Source organism: Rhyacophila brunnea, unplaced genomic scaffold, assembly GCF_057557595.1.
Source record: "Rhyacophila brunnea isolate RB1 unplaced genomic scaffold, BYU_Rbru_1.0 scaffold_21, whole genome shotgun sequence".
Taxonomy (NCBI): domain Eukaryota; kingdom Metazoa; phylum Arthropoda; class Insecta; order Trichoptera; family Rhyacophilidae; genus Rhyacophila; species Rhyacophila brunnea.
Window position 1 is genome coordinate 6,895,459 of NW_028232871.1, and position 15,348 is coordinate 6,910,806.

The 15,348-nt window shown below is 31.2% G+C and overlaps 1 protein-coding gene across 14 annotated transcripts; it reads left to right on the plus strand.

The window, feature by feature from the left end:
* Nucleotides 1–184: 184 nt before the first annotated feature.
* LOC147070649 (UDP-glucosyltransferase 2-like) lies at nucleotides 185–14,611 on the plus strand. Of its 14 annotated transcripts, none has more exons than XM_085948765.1 (5): nucleotides 185–250; nucleotides 5,029–6,069; nucleotides 9,226–9,448; nucleotides 11,586–11,802; nucleotides 13,881–14,611. In XM_085948765.1, exons 2-5 carry the CDS (start codon nucleotides 5,230–5,232, stop codon nucleotides 14,185–14,187), a joined length of 1,587 nt encoding a protein of 528 aa, XP_085804891.1. In that variant the 5' UTR covers nucleotides 185–250; nucleotides 5,029–5,229; the 3' UTR covers nucleotides 14,188–14,611. The 14 variants fall into 14 exon arrangements, with proteins under 14 accessions (XP_085804891.1, XP_085804889.1, XP_085804887.1 ...); XM_085948763.1 differs by having other exon boundaries at nucleotides 228–481; nucleotides 4,699–6,069; XM_085948761.1 differs by having other exon boundaries at nucleotides 228–481.
* The last annotated feature ends 737 nt before the right edge of the window (nucleotides 14,612–15,348 follow it).

Consider the following 15,348-nt stretch of genomic DNA (forward strand, 5'->3'; position numbering starts at 1 on the left):
ATTTCAAAAATAAAAATTCATTAAAAAAACTTGAGTTATTAAGTACTTGCCTCTAAATTAGGGCTATTGTTCTACCAAGATGCAAAGTAATCTAAATATTTTTTTAGATGTTAGCAATAATGTTTGCGTCCCTGATTTCACAACGCAGTATCAGATACGAAGAAATGTATTGAAGTAATATGTTATACTTGCTATTTTGAATTGTAATAGATTAATTTCGATTCTTAGTCGTTTTTTAGCGGTGCAGGAGGTAATATCAGCACATGTCAGCTTAAAATAAATAACGTGAATTAAAACAAACAGTGACAAAAATTAAATTAACAGCTGTAATCATCATAAAAATATGTGAAGTGTAAATTAATATTGTGTGTTTTAATTTCATATTTAAAATATTGTGAATTAATATTAAATCAAAAATATCTACACAACTAGTAAAAAACGGCTCAATTTTTTGTGAATATAATGTACGTCTAATAAAAGGGTGAATACCATTAATAAATCAATGATCTATTAAAATGGTTTTTAATTAGTTTTACAAGTTTAATAGAGAAATATAAAATTAAAAAATATATAAGTACCTACCAGTTTTTATAAAATTTTCAGTTCAATTTAGTTAGTCGAATTTTAAGATTGAATTAAAATAATACGTGCGGAGTTTTGTATTATGGCGGAGTAGATTTTTGAATGTCAAAGACTTAAACCTATTGATATTTTTTTTATTATTTATTTAATTATAATTTAATAATGTCTATCGTAATTCTCATCGAAAACTACATACACCTGTGATAACAATTTTAAAAAAGAACAAAAATAAATTAGTAACGGACACAATATAAGAAACTCGCATTTAAAAATAATTACAAGATTAAATAAACTTTTTATATACCACGTTTTTAAATTTTATGTTGAATCATATAAACTTGACAATTTTATGAATTAATAAAAATAGAATACTGAAATGTCATTTTGACATTTCATATTGATTTCCATAGTAACGCACGTATATATTATTAATTTAGTTGCTAGGACCCACTTAGCAACCAATAATAGTGAGTAGTAAATATTACTTTCAATGAAATTTTTCCGAAACATACAAAACAGAATTAACTGAAAATGAATTTAATTCTGCGTAAAGATGGCCAAAAGTATGAAAAAAATGCATTCCCGTCGTGTTCTGATATATTCTAAAAGTTTCAAATATCTAGCTAGTCGGGAAGTTATCTAAAAATCTTGGATAATTAAGAAAAAATTTGCACGGGACAAACAAGAATACGAGCTAATAAAAATATGGTAAAATAATTATTTAGGCATTCATAATATTTTTTGTCTAGACATCTAGACAAGTTGTAATGTAGAAGTATGTGAAAATTAAACATTTAAAATTAATAATCATTAATTTAATGGGTTATCAAATATATTATATCAGCAACATTTCTACTGACAAAATAGTCATTCGGTGTTCTTGACGTGATAACTGTATTTTGTATGCCTTCTTTACGAAGAATATTCCATGTAGTGTCATAAGAAAGTACAAGTTCTTGAAAACGACGTGTAATTGATTGTTCTGGATTTTAATCCACACTTTGATTCACAACATTGATATTTTCAGCAGTACGTTTACGTTTTTGATGGATTGGATTCTTAACATTACACACATTAGAGTTGCTTCTTCATAACTATGCACTCCGGATTTAATATGAAAATGAGTAATATATTCTAAAAATATTTTTTTACATGTAGATATTATTATATATTTATTTTCTTAGTGTCCTACATATTATATTAACCAGCCAATTATCTTAATAATTATTATTAGTAATCAGCCAAAGAGGCGTATCAGTATAGTAAAAAAGTCAAAAAAAAAATGCAAAAGTTATAAAACATAATATACTTTATATTTAACTCGAATTTTCCAAATTAATTACGAATACATAGTAAGTTCAGTAGGTCGATTATTTTAACAATACATTTCACGTAATACCCGAAACGTAACTCGAATAGATTTGTATATGCTGTACAACTTTACTGTGTACCTACGTATCTTTCTATGATGATTTGCCAAACAATATTGAACGCAAATTTCAATTTTGGTGGGTATCAAAAAAAATGGAAATGCAATGACATTTTAAAATTTATAGTACTAATTTGTTAATCCTAAAATAAAGTAAATTTTGTAACTTGCGTTCGCACACTGTGATAATTTTTTATTGCACAATTCAATATGTAACAGTTTTTTTTTTTTTTTTTTACGGAAAATGGATAATAGTCAATAATTGTTCAAAATAATGCAAATGCGGGCACGACTATCAAGACATGGAGCACATCCTCTGGGACTGTCCACTGATAGGATCCGACCGAGAGAAGTTGTTTGCCAGGGTGCGTCCGGGCCCGATTGGTTACGTCGACTTGATATCGACCAAGGCCAACTTCGAGGAGTTTGCAAAGTTTGCTGCTTCGTATGGAGGACGGAATAATTTCGATCCCTCCTAAGATTCATCACTTTCAACTCCTGATTACTCAGTTGCGATAGAATTTCAATAGCTATACGGGTACAGAGGATAGTTAAATTCATGTCACGAAAGATAAATGCCGTCAGAGCAAGTTAAGTTTTCGAGGTGAATAGTTGCTACATCAGTCTCGTGCAGCTACGTTTCAGACAGTTTTCTGACACGTTTATAGCGAAATGAAAGTGGCCGTGCATAATTCGCGGCGTTTGAAGATGTATTAACTCAAATCATTGTTCAAAATAATATATGCCAAAGCTCTGAATCCGATGGGGGATTGGAACCCGTAATCCAAGAATTCATATGAGGATACTTTGCTACTTATCCATCGCGCGTGGGTGAATAATATTACGGTTGGATACTTTGTGGAAATAATATACGCAGGCGGTACTTTTAGATTAAATTTAACAATAAGTGTAGTTATAATGCGCTCGGTAGAATGAGCCTAAATGCATATTGAGTTACAAACCACAATTACGTGAGAGATTACAATAAACTTATCAATCTTCGGTATTTATATAATGTTGTTATTTATTCTTACCTATTAATCATATTATTGATAAATTAAGCCCAACGTCATATTATATTTATATTATAATTTCTAAAAAAAAAAAACGGTTAACCACATCCGATATTATCAATGAATTAGAAGATTTTTCATCAATGCGTAAGTCGTTGTATGATAAATAAATAATGAAATATAATTATTATATCGAGGATTAGTGATTATTTATGTACTACTAAATAATCAGTAAATAGTGTGGGTCAAAGTTAGCTCAATAGGTCAAAATTACTTAAATGGAAGATGATTAATTGAATATTGCTGCTTTAATGGAGTACTAGTCGAAGCGAAATATTTACACAAAAATAGGTCTAGTTATGGGTGTATTTTAAAACTCGATTGAATTTCAAACTATAAAAAATTACAAATTTATTTGGCTTTAATATTTGGAAATGATTTGGGGCATAAATGACCACCGCGGCTGTTCTTGACGACATCAGATTGTGTAGGAATTTTTCTAGCACCACAACGCATCTATTCTATACACAAGACTGCTACCGGCAGTTATCAAGGGTAGTTTTTCATATGTTTGTATCGTATAATTGTTACAATAAGTTAGCCGTCTAAACAGTCAAAACTGTCTATCTCGCTCTAAAATTTAGCACACCTAAGAGAGGTGCTATTAAAACATAGCACTTATTGTAACAATTACAACTAACTTATTGTAATTGTTACAATAAGTATTAATATTTTGATGCAAAACTATCCTCGATAGCTGCCGATAGCGACCGATAGCAGTTTTGTGTATAAAATAGTTGCGCTGGAGCACTATCACGAATAACACAAACATTGTTAACTTCTAAGGCGTTATGTTACTGATTTATCAACATAATCCAGTGAGTTTACGTAGCTCTATAGAACATAATCCAGAGTTGTCAGAACGTATGACTTTGTAGGCCAATTTACGGGTCCATTTCACGAAATTAACTATAATACATAAGAAATAAGTCGATGTTAACGGTCGCCCGTATCTAGCGCACTCCTGTTGAAACCACATCTTATCCGGATCATTGTCATCTATATTTAAAAAATGATCATGGTCTGGTAATGATTTCCATTGACCGTAACGCGAGCTCTAGTCATTTTTGAAGAAATAAGGTCCGATGATGCCACTAGCGTGTAAACCGTACCAAAAAGTGCAATTTTGTTGATGAAATGGAGTCTGTAGGTTCTCTTCTAGATAAGTTTCACTCTGCAAAAGTCTCAAAATATAAAGATCTTTATTAACTTTTGAAAGTTCATGACAGATCGTTCTGCCTTTTGTTCCAGGGTCGGTGTAAATTGATTTGGTAATATTTCCATTTAAACATGGTGTACATCATATTTTGGTATGCCCTATATTGGATATGGGACAGATAGAGGGATAGTGTCGAGTTGGGTTTTAAAAAAATGGGCGTCTTAAACTGAAGGGAAACGGCTTTAGACAGACCTGGATAGAGGCAGATGATTGATGGATAAGGCCAAGACCCACACGGGGTTGTATTGTCAGGAAGAAAAAAAATTATTCATTTAGGGCTTAAAATCTTTTTTTTAGTTTAAAATTAAAGTAGGTACTTTTAGCTTTTTCGCAAAAAAGTCTTATTGTTTTAATACGTACCTACTTATATGCCCAATATAATAAATTTCACATAGGTTTGAACAACTTCTGTCAGTGGTTACTGTATTTTGACCAAATTAGAAAATTTGCAAGTGAGACAGATATTTAAGACATTTCAAAAAAAAAATGCAAGTATTTTATTTCATATGAAATTTAATACTGCAATTAAATACTCGTGCTAAAATAAATTTACAAGATAACTCTGACATACGTACACTAATACATATGTATCGTTAATACATGATATTATTCTTTAATGATACTCAAAAACAGTGTCAAACAAGATATAATAACTAATACGTAGTTAAATGGTTCCTAACTGTCTAATCAACGTATTTTGCATATTATGTTAATGTTGTTTGCAGTTTAATTTTTAGTGTACAAGTTTTTTTTAATTATTTTGAAACTGTATAAAGACTATTATTAATGTGTATAACAAAAAAAATAAAACAAAATTGTTAATAATCGATTAAATATAATATCGAGTGGCATAAAAAACTGAACTGATTCTAAGAAAAAGACGTCATAAATAATCCATATAATGATATTTAAATAAATTCTTAAAAATGGCAAGATTTTTATTAAGTGTGTTAATAGTGTGTGTGGGACTGGAGTGTGCATCAACGTATAGAATTCTAGGAGTTTTTCCTCATATGTGTAAGAGTCATGCATATGCATTCGACCCAATAATGATAGAGTTATCTCAAAAAGGCCACGAAGTTACAGTAATAACTAATTACCCTTTAGAGAATCCACCTAAAAACTACAAAGAGATAGTTATGAGTACTCGTCACTACGAGACGTCATTTTTAACATTCAGCGACGTCACGTGTCCTCCCGGAACCAGCAAATTTCTCAGACATATATTAATGCCAATGGATTTATTTAATATGGGATCGGTAACTTGTAAAGATATGCTCGGAAATAAAGAAGTACAAGCGATAAAAGAAGGGGATTATGATGTTATATTGGTTGAACAGTTTAATAGTGATTGTGGTCTGGGTATAGTCCATAAGGTAAAGGCGCCGTTCATTGGACTTACATCTCATAAACTGATGTCGTGGTCAACTGACAGGCTAGGATTAATAGATCACCCTTCATATATTCCTGGACATTACTTAGGGCATGGAAAATCGCCCAATTTTCTACAGTCCGCCGAAACCTTTGTTGTTAATAATTGGTATAAGCTGATCTATTACTGGTTTTCACAATTGCCTGAGCGTCAAATGATGGCGGAGTTGTATGGAGATGATCTTCCGGCTTTGGAAGCCATTGCGAGGAATATGAGTCTGATGCTGGCGAATACGTATTTTCCACTGACTGGATCAGTACCTATTGCTGCCAACCTGATAGAAATTGGAGGCATTCATATTGGTCGAAGTAACAAAACTAATCTGAAAAGAAATGTAAGTTAATATCCATTTTTGCTATTTTTAAATTTATTTTTAATACTACAGACCATTAGGCCCAATACTAATAGTCTAGTTAGTAATAAGAGTGAAACAATCACAAACACTCAGACTTTGACAACATCACACGAATACGTGTATTAAATAAGGCTCTAAGTACCAAAAAGTAGTATTGCCTGTAGTTACAAAATACCGAGTCATTGCAGTAAATTTTCATGAAGCAGACCTTTTGAAAAATGTAGTTTTACAGTGTGAATCAATCACGGCAGCTTCTATAATTTTAGGTATTAAGAACTTGCAAGTGTCAACACACCATCGTCAGCTATTTTATATTGAATGCCGTTGACCACTGTAGTGCTGCTTACACCATTATAAATAAAACACGCCAACGGATTTACAACGTCGACAGGTTTAATTATTTTGCTGTATTTTTTTGACTTGCTCGAGGCACTTAGACTCTAGTTGAAGTTATTGGCGTTGGTATGTAGAACATTTTTCTATAAAAATGTCAGATTTTATGTTTTTGGTACTTAGCGCCTTAATTAATACACGTATTCACATATATATACCATTATGTTGTGACCTCACTGGCCGAGAGATTTACATAGCTAATATTCACACAAATTATATGAGTGATTCTTGTCAGCCAATAGTCATAATTAGATCCTTGTTCTGAATAAAACAGCAATAATTATAATCATGGTCATAATTATAATGTTCACTAAATTTAAAAAAAATCCTTAGCTACGTAGGTATCAAAAACTACCTACTTGAAGTACATTTAGGTGTATGGATATAACGCTCGCTCGGTAAGCGAAATATTATTATTTTATTTTCGAATACTATTTGATGTATGTTTATTGTCATCCAAGATTTTTAAAATACAAAATATGCATGATTTTAGTTTTTGAAGTTATACTTATTTTGGCGCGTTTGGGAAATTAGTCAGAGTGTATTTTTGGCGTGTGACATGTAACACATAATTTATTTTTTCACACGAAAAAAAACGCACTCGATTGGATTCGAACCATTGATTGTTCGGTTATCAGCCGAACGCACTACTTTACGCCACAGTATGATACTGCAATCGTGACGATTATTATACAGTATAATATTATAGTTTAGAATTGATCCGTAGCCTAGGCAGTGAATTTATTAATGTCGGCCATTTGCAATTCCTTACGTAAACAAAAGATTAAACGTCAGTTAAAGTGTATAAATAAACCAACGGCGTTCCAATAAGCGGCTGCTTTTCTTGAGTGTGTAATTTAATAAGATTTTTAAGGGCTAGTCAAAGAATCTAGTTTATCACAAGTTTTGTTACGCCAAAGAAGTATAACTTCTAACGCGCGTACATAAGTACACACACCGTTTTCAAGCACTGTCATTTTTTAGATAATATATTTGAAAAAGTGTATTTATTATAAAATATTTGACGTCGAAAAATAATTAAGTAGCAATTTGTGTATTTATTGTACAGATATTTAAAAACACATTATGTTGAATACGGAAAGAAAACAAATCTTATATCAAAAGTAAACCTTCATAAGTTTAGTACACTCGTAATAATTATTAAAGAAAAATGGTTTATATATATTTCTTTTTCTATATTCTCTTCACTCTTGTGAGGGTAATGTTTGACTTATAATGTAAATCTCATGTTGTGTACGTCTTGAATTTAGATTTGTTATGTCCACAATATTTTGTATTCTTAAATAAATAAATAAATATTGGAAATGGGTGGGTATTATTTCCTAAGTACTATTGTTGATATTTGACATTATTGACAGATATAAATATTTGACATCAGGATTCAAGAGTTATGTACGTATGAAAATTGTATTTATATAAAGACCTTGTATATTAGGAAATTTGAAGGCTATTTCGATATTTGAATTGAATTATTGTACGTGTAATTGCATTTTTGTAACAAGTGTAACATATTGCTTTGGTTACATCACCTACATATTGAGTTCCTGATATTTTACGTTATTATTCATCTTAAAAATAATAGTCAATATATTGGTTTTGGCTGGCTACTTAAAATTGACGAGATAGTATATTTCCACAGGTGTAGTATAATATACGTATTCAAATGCTTGCTTTGATAAGGCAATATTTGAGCAATGTCAAATTGAAATTGAATTTATATACTATGCATTTCTATAAGCTTATGTTTTCAAGAATTATTTTTTACAATTAATCTGCACATAGAATCATTTAAGTAATTAACTAATTGGGTAGATCTGAAATTATAGTGGAATGTCATAGTAGAAAAAGTATGAAGTTGATTCTCTTCAAATTATCATTCAACGTTAAGTCGCGTGTGGCTAATTTAATTAGTAACCAGGTGTCCTATTGTTACTTCAATTTCACACATTTAGGCTATATCTCTGAAGAATAAGGGTTTAAAAAAATCTTTGTATTCATACATTTTTTAACAGATTTGTTTATTTGAGATGAAAATCATATAGAACCTAATCCTAAAATTAATCAATCTATTCCCGAACTTACAGCGCCTGTACACGTGCATGGATTTACTGGTAGCAATAGTGCGTACTTAACTTACGGGCACTTTTAATTAATTTTGTAATTAACGTGTTAATTTGCATTTGAAAAGTAATTAGCAAAAACACAATTGTGTGCGGCCCGTAAGCTATGGGTTAAGTGCTGACTGCCTCTCCACTCTCATTATTCACGAGTAAGCGAGACGCGGTGTTGTCATTTTATGGTACTATTTGACAGGTAGTGAAAATCGGTTAACCTCAAAATGAGTATAGTTAGTTTTTTTGCCGGAAGGTTTGCCATTATCGTTCTACTGCGCAGGCGTAGATCGAAAAAAATCCTAATGTCGTATGAAAATTCAGAAGCTTCCAAATTTGTTTAATTCACGCATGCAAGCTTGCAACTGCAGGGTAATACATGTTTACCCATACAATTTCTCAATAATAATTACTGTCAACAGTAAATCCATGCACGTGAAAATGGGATATTAGCGATCAATAATAATCGAGCGGAATCCCAGAGTTTCATAATAACAAATATAGGTACTTATCTAAATATGGTTGGTAATATTATTATTTATTTTGAAATCAACATAATCCAAAAACAGTAGAATTGGAATAAAGTCAAAAACAATGTATTTATTTTCAGAATTTGTCGAAATTCCTCGACCAATCCGAAGATGGCGTTATTGTCTTCAGTATGGGCTCAGTATTGAGAGCGACGTCATGGCCGGCCGATAAGTTGAAAGCCTTCAAGGAGGCTTTTGCGGAATTTCCTCAAACGATTCTGTGGAAATGGGAAAACGAAACTATGGAAGGGGCGCCGGAAAATGTCAAATTGATGCCATGGCTGCCACAATACGATGTGTTGCGTAAGAAATCTTCGATTCGTAACAGTTTTTATAATATAGAAATATGATATATTTTTCGCAAACACGTATAGACATATATAATAATATATAGTAGGTATACTTAATAAATTACATACATACAAAAAATTATTAGATCTTCATCACATAATCGTATATTTTTAACTTGAGAGATAAACTAGGTTTTATGGAACAGTTATTTTCAAATCGAGGTAAAAAAAATGTGTCATTTAATAATATAAGGTGCCATATTAAACGTATCATAGGAATTGTAAGAAGTTGATCTTCCGTAACATTGTGCTAGACTAAAATTAATTGATTGAAAAATTATTGTCATATTGAAGACAATTTAGGTATTTATAAACTTAATTATGTAGAAAATCTTCTTTAATCCAAATCCAAACTCGCCAAGAACCTACGAAAAAGTATTGAAATACTTTATGATAAAAAACCGATTGATGTATGTAATAATGAATTGTGGATAAACCGGCATTTAAAAATATATGTCTCAAATTAAATTATATTAATTATATTAATTGCTAACTAATACTTAAAAAAAATATAGTTTAGTACACGGATGGTGAGCCTACTTCTACAAGTGTGTCAGGTTATATTCAAACACCCTAAATATCCCAAAAAATAGTCGCGTGTCAGATGATAAAATATAAAAACGAAAATACATAATTATGTTTCACATAATGATTTATTATAAATCATCTAAAAAATACCTATATTTACCATATATAATTATTCATAAACCAACTGCTGCACAACGATATTCTTTTACAATCTAGTGAATTATTATCGTAGTAGATTTTTGGGTTTCCACCGTGTGTCCTTCTTCTTTCTTCACTCGACGTTTCGGGCTCGTTCCAGAGGCCATTATCAAGAGATGATATGTTTTATGATGAAAGTGTAGTGGAGGTATACGAATGTACCATGAAACCATGACGTTTTTAACCGTAATCCATCATCCCTATTAATATTTTCAGGGTTTCTATGGGTTTCAATGGCTTCCTTTACCAATCGTGCGAAATATTCTTTATTCCGACTCAATATCTTGGTTTCAAAGTCAAAGTTGTGTCCTGTATCCATCGAGTGCTCGGCAAACCGGTATGGTCGTAACGATTGACAGATTACTCTGAGCAACGTTTGCCCTTAGCTAATCGGATTCCTTTTGACATTCTTAGAGCAACGTTTATATTCATATACCTCCACTACATTAATAATTATTATTGAAACTTTCTTGATATTAATTTATTTATTCATTGTTTATAACTGAAGATCGTCCTGCGGTGCTGCTACAAAGCGGTGGTTTGTAAGATATAAGATAATCCTACAATTTTTTTTCAATTTAACTGTTTAACAAGGTTACCTGAAAATTGTATTTTTTAATAATAGTTAATAATAAAAACTACTTGTCTTCTGTATACAACATATAAATTTTTAATTAATTATTTTTTTATTCATAATAATAATTTACAAGATTTAAGAATGTAATATTCCAATTATTGAACATACATAATTTTGAAAACACTTCTAAGGAAATACATTATAACCAATAAAAAAAACTTTTTTTGAAAAAGTAATAGACCCTGCAGAAATCTCACCTGCATCTCTCGGGTTTCGCGCCCATGCACATAGACCACTATGCTAAAGGCACCATACTTAATTGCGACAAACTTTAACTAATGGCTCTTAATACTAGTAGCTCAATTTGGAAAGCGCTTCAGAGAGTATTAAAAGACATTAGTTAAAGTTTGTCGCAATTAGCTATGGCGCCTTTAGCAAAGTGGTCTATGTGCATTGGTGCGAAATCCGAGAGATGCAGGTTCGATTCCTGCGAGGCATCTTACTTTTTCAAAAAAGATTTTTTATATTGGTTATAATATATTTTCTCAGAAGTGCTTTCAAAATTATGAATATTCAATATAAGTAAACTTTGTCCGCGTGTTACACCAAAATGGTCTTCATATTATGACATAGTGACATGCGTGTAATATTTTTACCATCCCTTATTTTGTAGTTCATTTAAAAAAAATATAACTTGGATAATATATTGTAGATTTTTTGTCACGTATGTACTGTTACGTTATCTAAGCTTGCATATATTATTATCTCGTCATATTGTGGCTTGCAGAACACAGAAACGTAAAGGCCTTCATCACCCATGGGGGCATGCTAGGGCTCACCGAGGCGGTCTACAGCGGAGTACCAGTGATGACAGTTCCAATTTACGGGGATCAGTTCTCCAATGCAGCCTCTGCGAGGGACAGTGGGGTGGGTACGGTGCTGAGCTTTGACGACATTACTAAGGAGAGCGTCGTTCGAGCTTTGAAAGAGACGTTGAGCGTCAAGTGAGTACATAATACTGTGATATGTTTTAAGAAGAAGCTTTACTAGCATACAAAAATAATGTAGAGTAATTTTTGTAAAGTAAAATGTATATTCAATAAAATATAGTACTTATAAAACAATATTCTTTTGGAAGATCAGTAGGTATATTTCCAATAACTAAATGTTTTTTGAACATACATAATTTTTAAAACACTTCTGAGAAAATGTATTATAAATAATAGAAAAAATCTTTTTGAAAAAAGTAAGACACCCCACAGGAATCGAACCTGCATCTCTTGGGTTTCACGCCCGTAGACGTTGACCACAAAGCTACAGGCGCCGAACTTAATTGCGACCAATTTTAACTAATGGCTCTTATAATACTCTCTGAAGCGATTTTCAAAATTGGCTTTTGTACTTTAAATCAAAGTAGGTATTACTTCGATTACCAACCGACGTTACGGATTACTCCAAGATATTTTCTGTTGTAACTTACTTGAACTTGCTAATAATTTTTAATAAACAATTTTTTTATTGAACGAATAATGTAAAATTCTAAGTATTGAACATAGATACTTACATAATTTTTCAAAAAGATTTTTTCTATTGGTTATAATACATTTTCTTAGAAGTGTTTTAAAAATTATGTAATTTCAATACTTAGAATATTAGATTATTAAGTCTTGTGGATTATTCGTTGAATAAAAAAATAGTTAATTATAAAAATATTTTTTGTTAGTAAAATTTAGGTACTTAATATTCAATGGTTTTTAAATGAAATATTAATAGTTTGCCTTGTAAAATTGATAGAATAAAAGTTGTAATCGTATTTTTTTTAAATGATTGAAATACCCACACTTTCCCCTTAAGTGGACGATTTGGACACCATACGATGCCTCCAACAATATTTGTAGCTCGCTAGTCTTCTTGCATCAAATACCACACTAATTGGACAAAGCCATATCAACATGTACCGATGTTATTTAGTGATATTATAATATATTTAGGTCATTTTTTTATCTACATTAATTTTGGCATACTACTTTTGTACAACATATTTATGATTCACAATCACAACATAAAATACTTTAGAGTGTATGTACCCTGCCGATGTTATTGAGTGTTCTTACTGGACTCCGTAATAAAAAGAAGAAGGCTATGTTGATACTCTTTTAAGGCTTTCATAATACAAGGTTCAATGTTGTATTTCTACCTTAGGTGTGACCAGAAACAGCATGGTCTGCTTTCATATCTATCTACTCAACGAAATGCGTATATTGTAAACATAGAAAATGTGTTTAAATAACTATAGCAAAATGTGAACAGCGAATAAAAACGCTGAATAAGTTGCGGTATATAATATGTGCAAACATAATATAATATATAACATCCCGTTTGCACGTGCATGGATTTACTAGCGGCAGTACGTATTATCGCGATCACAACGATATAATGCTAATATAAACACGTCATATTATCGTGTATATTGCAAGACTGCATGCATGAATCAAAAAAGTTTAACGACTTTAATTAGATTTTTTTACGCAATTGTAGCAACTTGCAAAACCTGTCGGAAAAAAATACGAACTACATCGCGCAGAGCATTTTGACGTTTTCACAACCTGTCAAATAGCACCATACAATGGCAAGCACGTGTCTCACTAACGCTTGAAGAATGCAATTGGCGAGACAGTCAGCACTTTTATGTGTAAACAGTAAAGTTGTTATCGCGTTAGTTTATTTTACATTAATGGTAGAAGTAAATCTATGCATGTGTGAAGGCGATATTATTCTAATTATTTAAATCTTTAAAAACGATTCGGTTCTTGTTGGTTAATATGAAGACAAAGGCAAAAAAAAAATGAAAATAGCCGATTAACTGGATTATTAATTGTTAGATAGATTAGGTTAAGTTAGGTTAGGTTAGGTTTTCATTCTTGAATTCTTGAATTTTGCTAAAATCGGCTATGAAAATTAGCGCTGTTCCCACCTGCCTTCTTGTAAACCGACTTGTACCAACAATTCTAATGGATTTAAATTCAAATTCCATCAAATACCTACCTTCAGTTGATTAAAAAATACTTTTAATTTATTCCAGAATGCAAGCTAGAGCCAAACAAATGTCAGGTATATGGAGACATAGGCCTCAGACACCATTGGAGACTGCAGTGTTCTGGATAGAACATGTCGCCCAATATGGAGGAGAGCACCTTCGGCCAGTTTTAGCTGATCTTCCACTTTATCGTTATTTAATGCTAGACGTGATAGGTGTTTTGGCTTTAATTCTTTTTTCTATGTATTATATTATTGGAAAAATGGTCTGTCTATTTTGTTGTGATACCGGAAAAAATGGAAGTGCAAAAAAAGAGAAAATATCAGCTTCAAAATCAAAGAAAAGTGAATAAGTGACATTTATAATGATAACATACAGTTAATTAAAAATTGTAATTAGTGAAAATATTCATTTTAATATTATACAATAATAAATTACTATTTATACAGACAATTTAAAGTAAGAGGTTAAAATATATAGTAAATATGCCGCAGATGTCGTCATGAGATTTTATAACTTTCTTTTTAGATCAAACGAAACCCAACCTAGCCTAATCTACCCAAACCTAATATTACCTCATATAATCTTGGTTTGTGATGATGCATCAAAATGTATGAAAATTTCAAATTTTTAATCAAAAATAAATTATTGGATCGAAAAGCCTATGCGCTGACAGAAAAAGGTATTTATTATAATTGTCTACATGGAATAAACTGTTTTCAGTAAAAAAAATGTAAAAGCTTATGACGGCATCTGCGGGACAATTACCAAAAATATATATTTTTTTATTTAATGTCCCGAAAAATGGTGGTTATTCTATTTTTAAATTATTAAAATGCACAATTGCATTATTCTACTCTAAGAGAAGTGACGTCACAAGACAAAATGCCGTCCCAATTTTATCACCCTTTCATGACTCCAATATTTAAGAAATGTGTTTACTTTACATTACCTACTAACTAACTTATAATATATAGATACCACTAAAATATACATATTTAAATTTTTATATAAAAAGCTTATAAATAATAATATACTTACTATAAGTTAGATACTTACCCAAATCGCTAGAGTCTGAGGTCCTATTTGGTTGATATTTATGACACATTGGCAATACACAGATTTATTATTTTCACGCCATTTTTATATGCTATTATTCTACAATATGTAAACAAAATAATTTTCCATATTATTTATTAAATATACACCTTCCGACCATGCCCGATCCTGATAGGATCATATGGGCCTCCACAGAGTGGAGGTTTGTATTGACAGATTTTGTTTTTTACGAGAAATGGATGTCAGCCACTTGCTCAACCTATTAGGTCCATACCCTGACACACACAAATTGAAAAACAATTTTTGTACTTGCCAGACCCAGGATTCGAACCTGGGACCCACGGCTTTGTAGTCCAACGCTTATGCCGCGCGGCCACCGTGGGCGTACTTACATTTAATCAAAAATACACTGTTAATAAAATAGTCTCAATACTCAACCATTAAAAGAAAAATT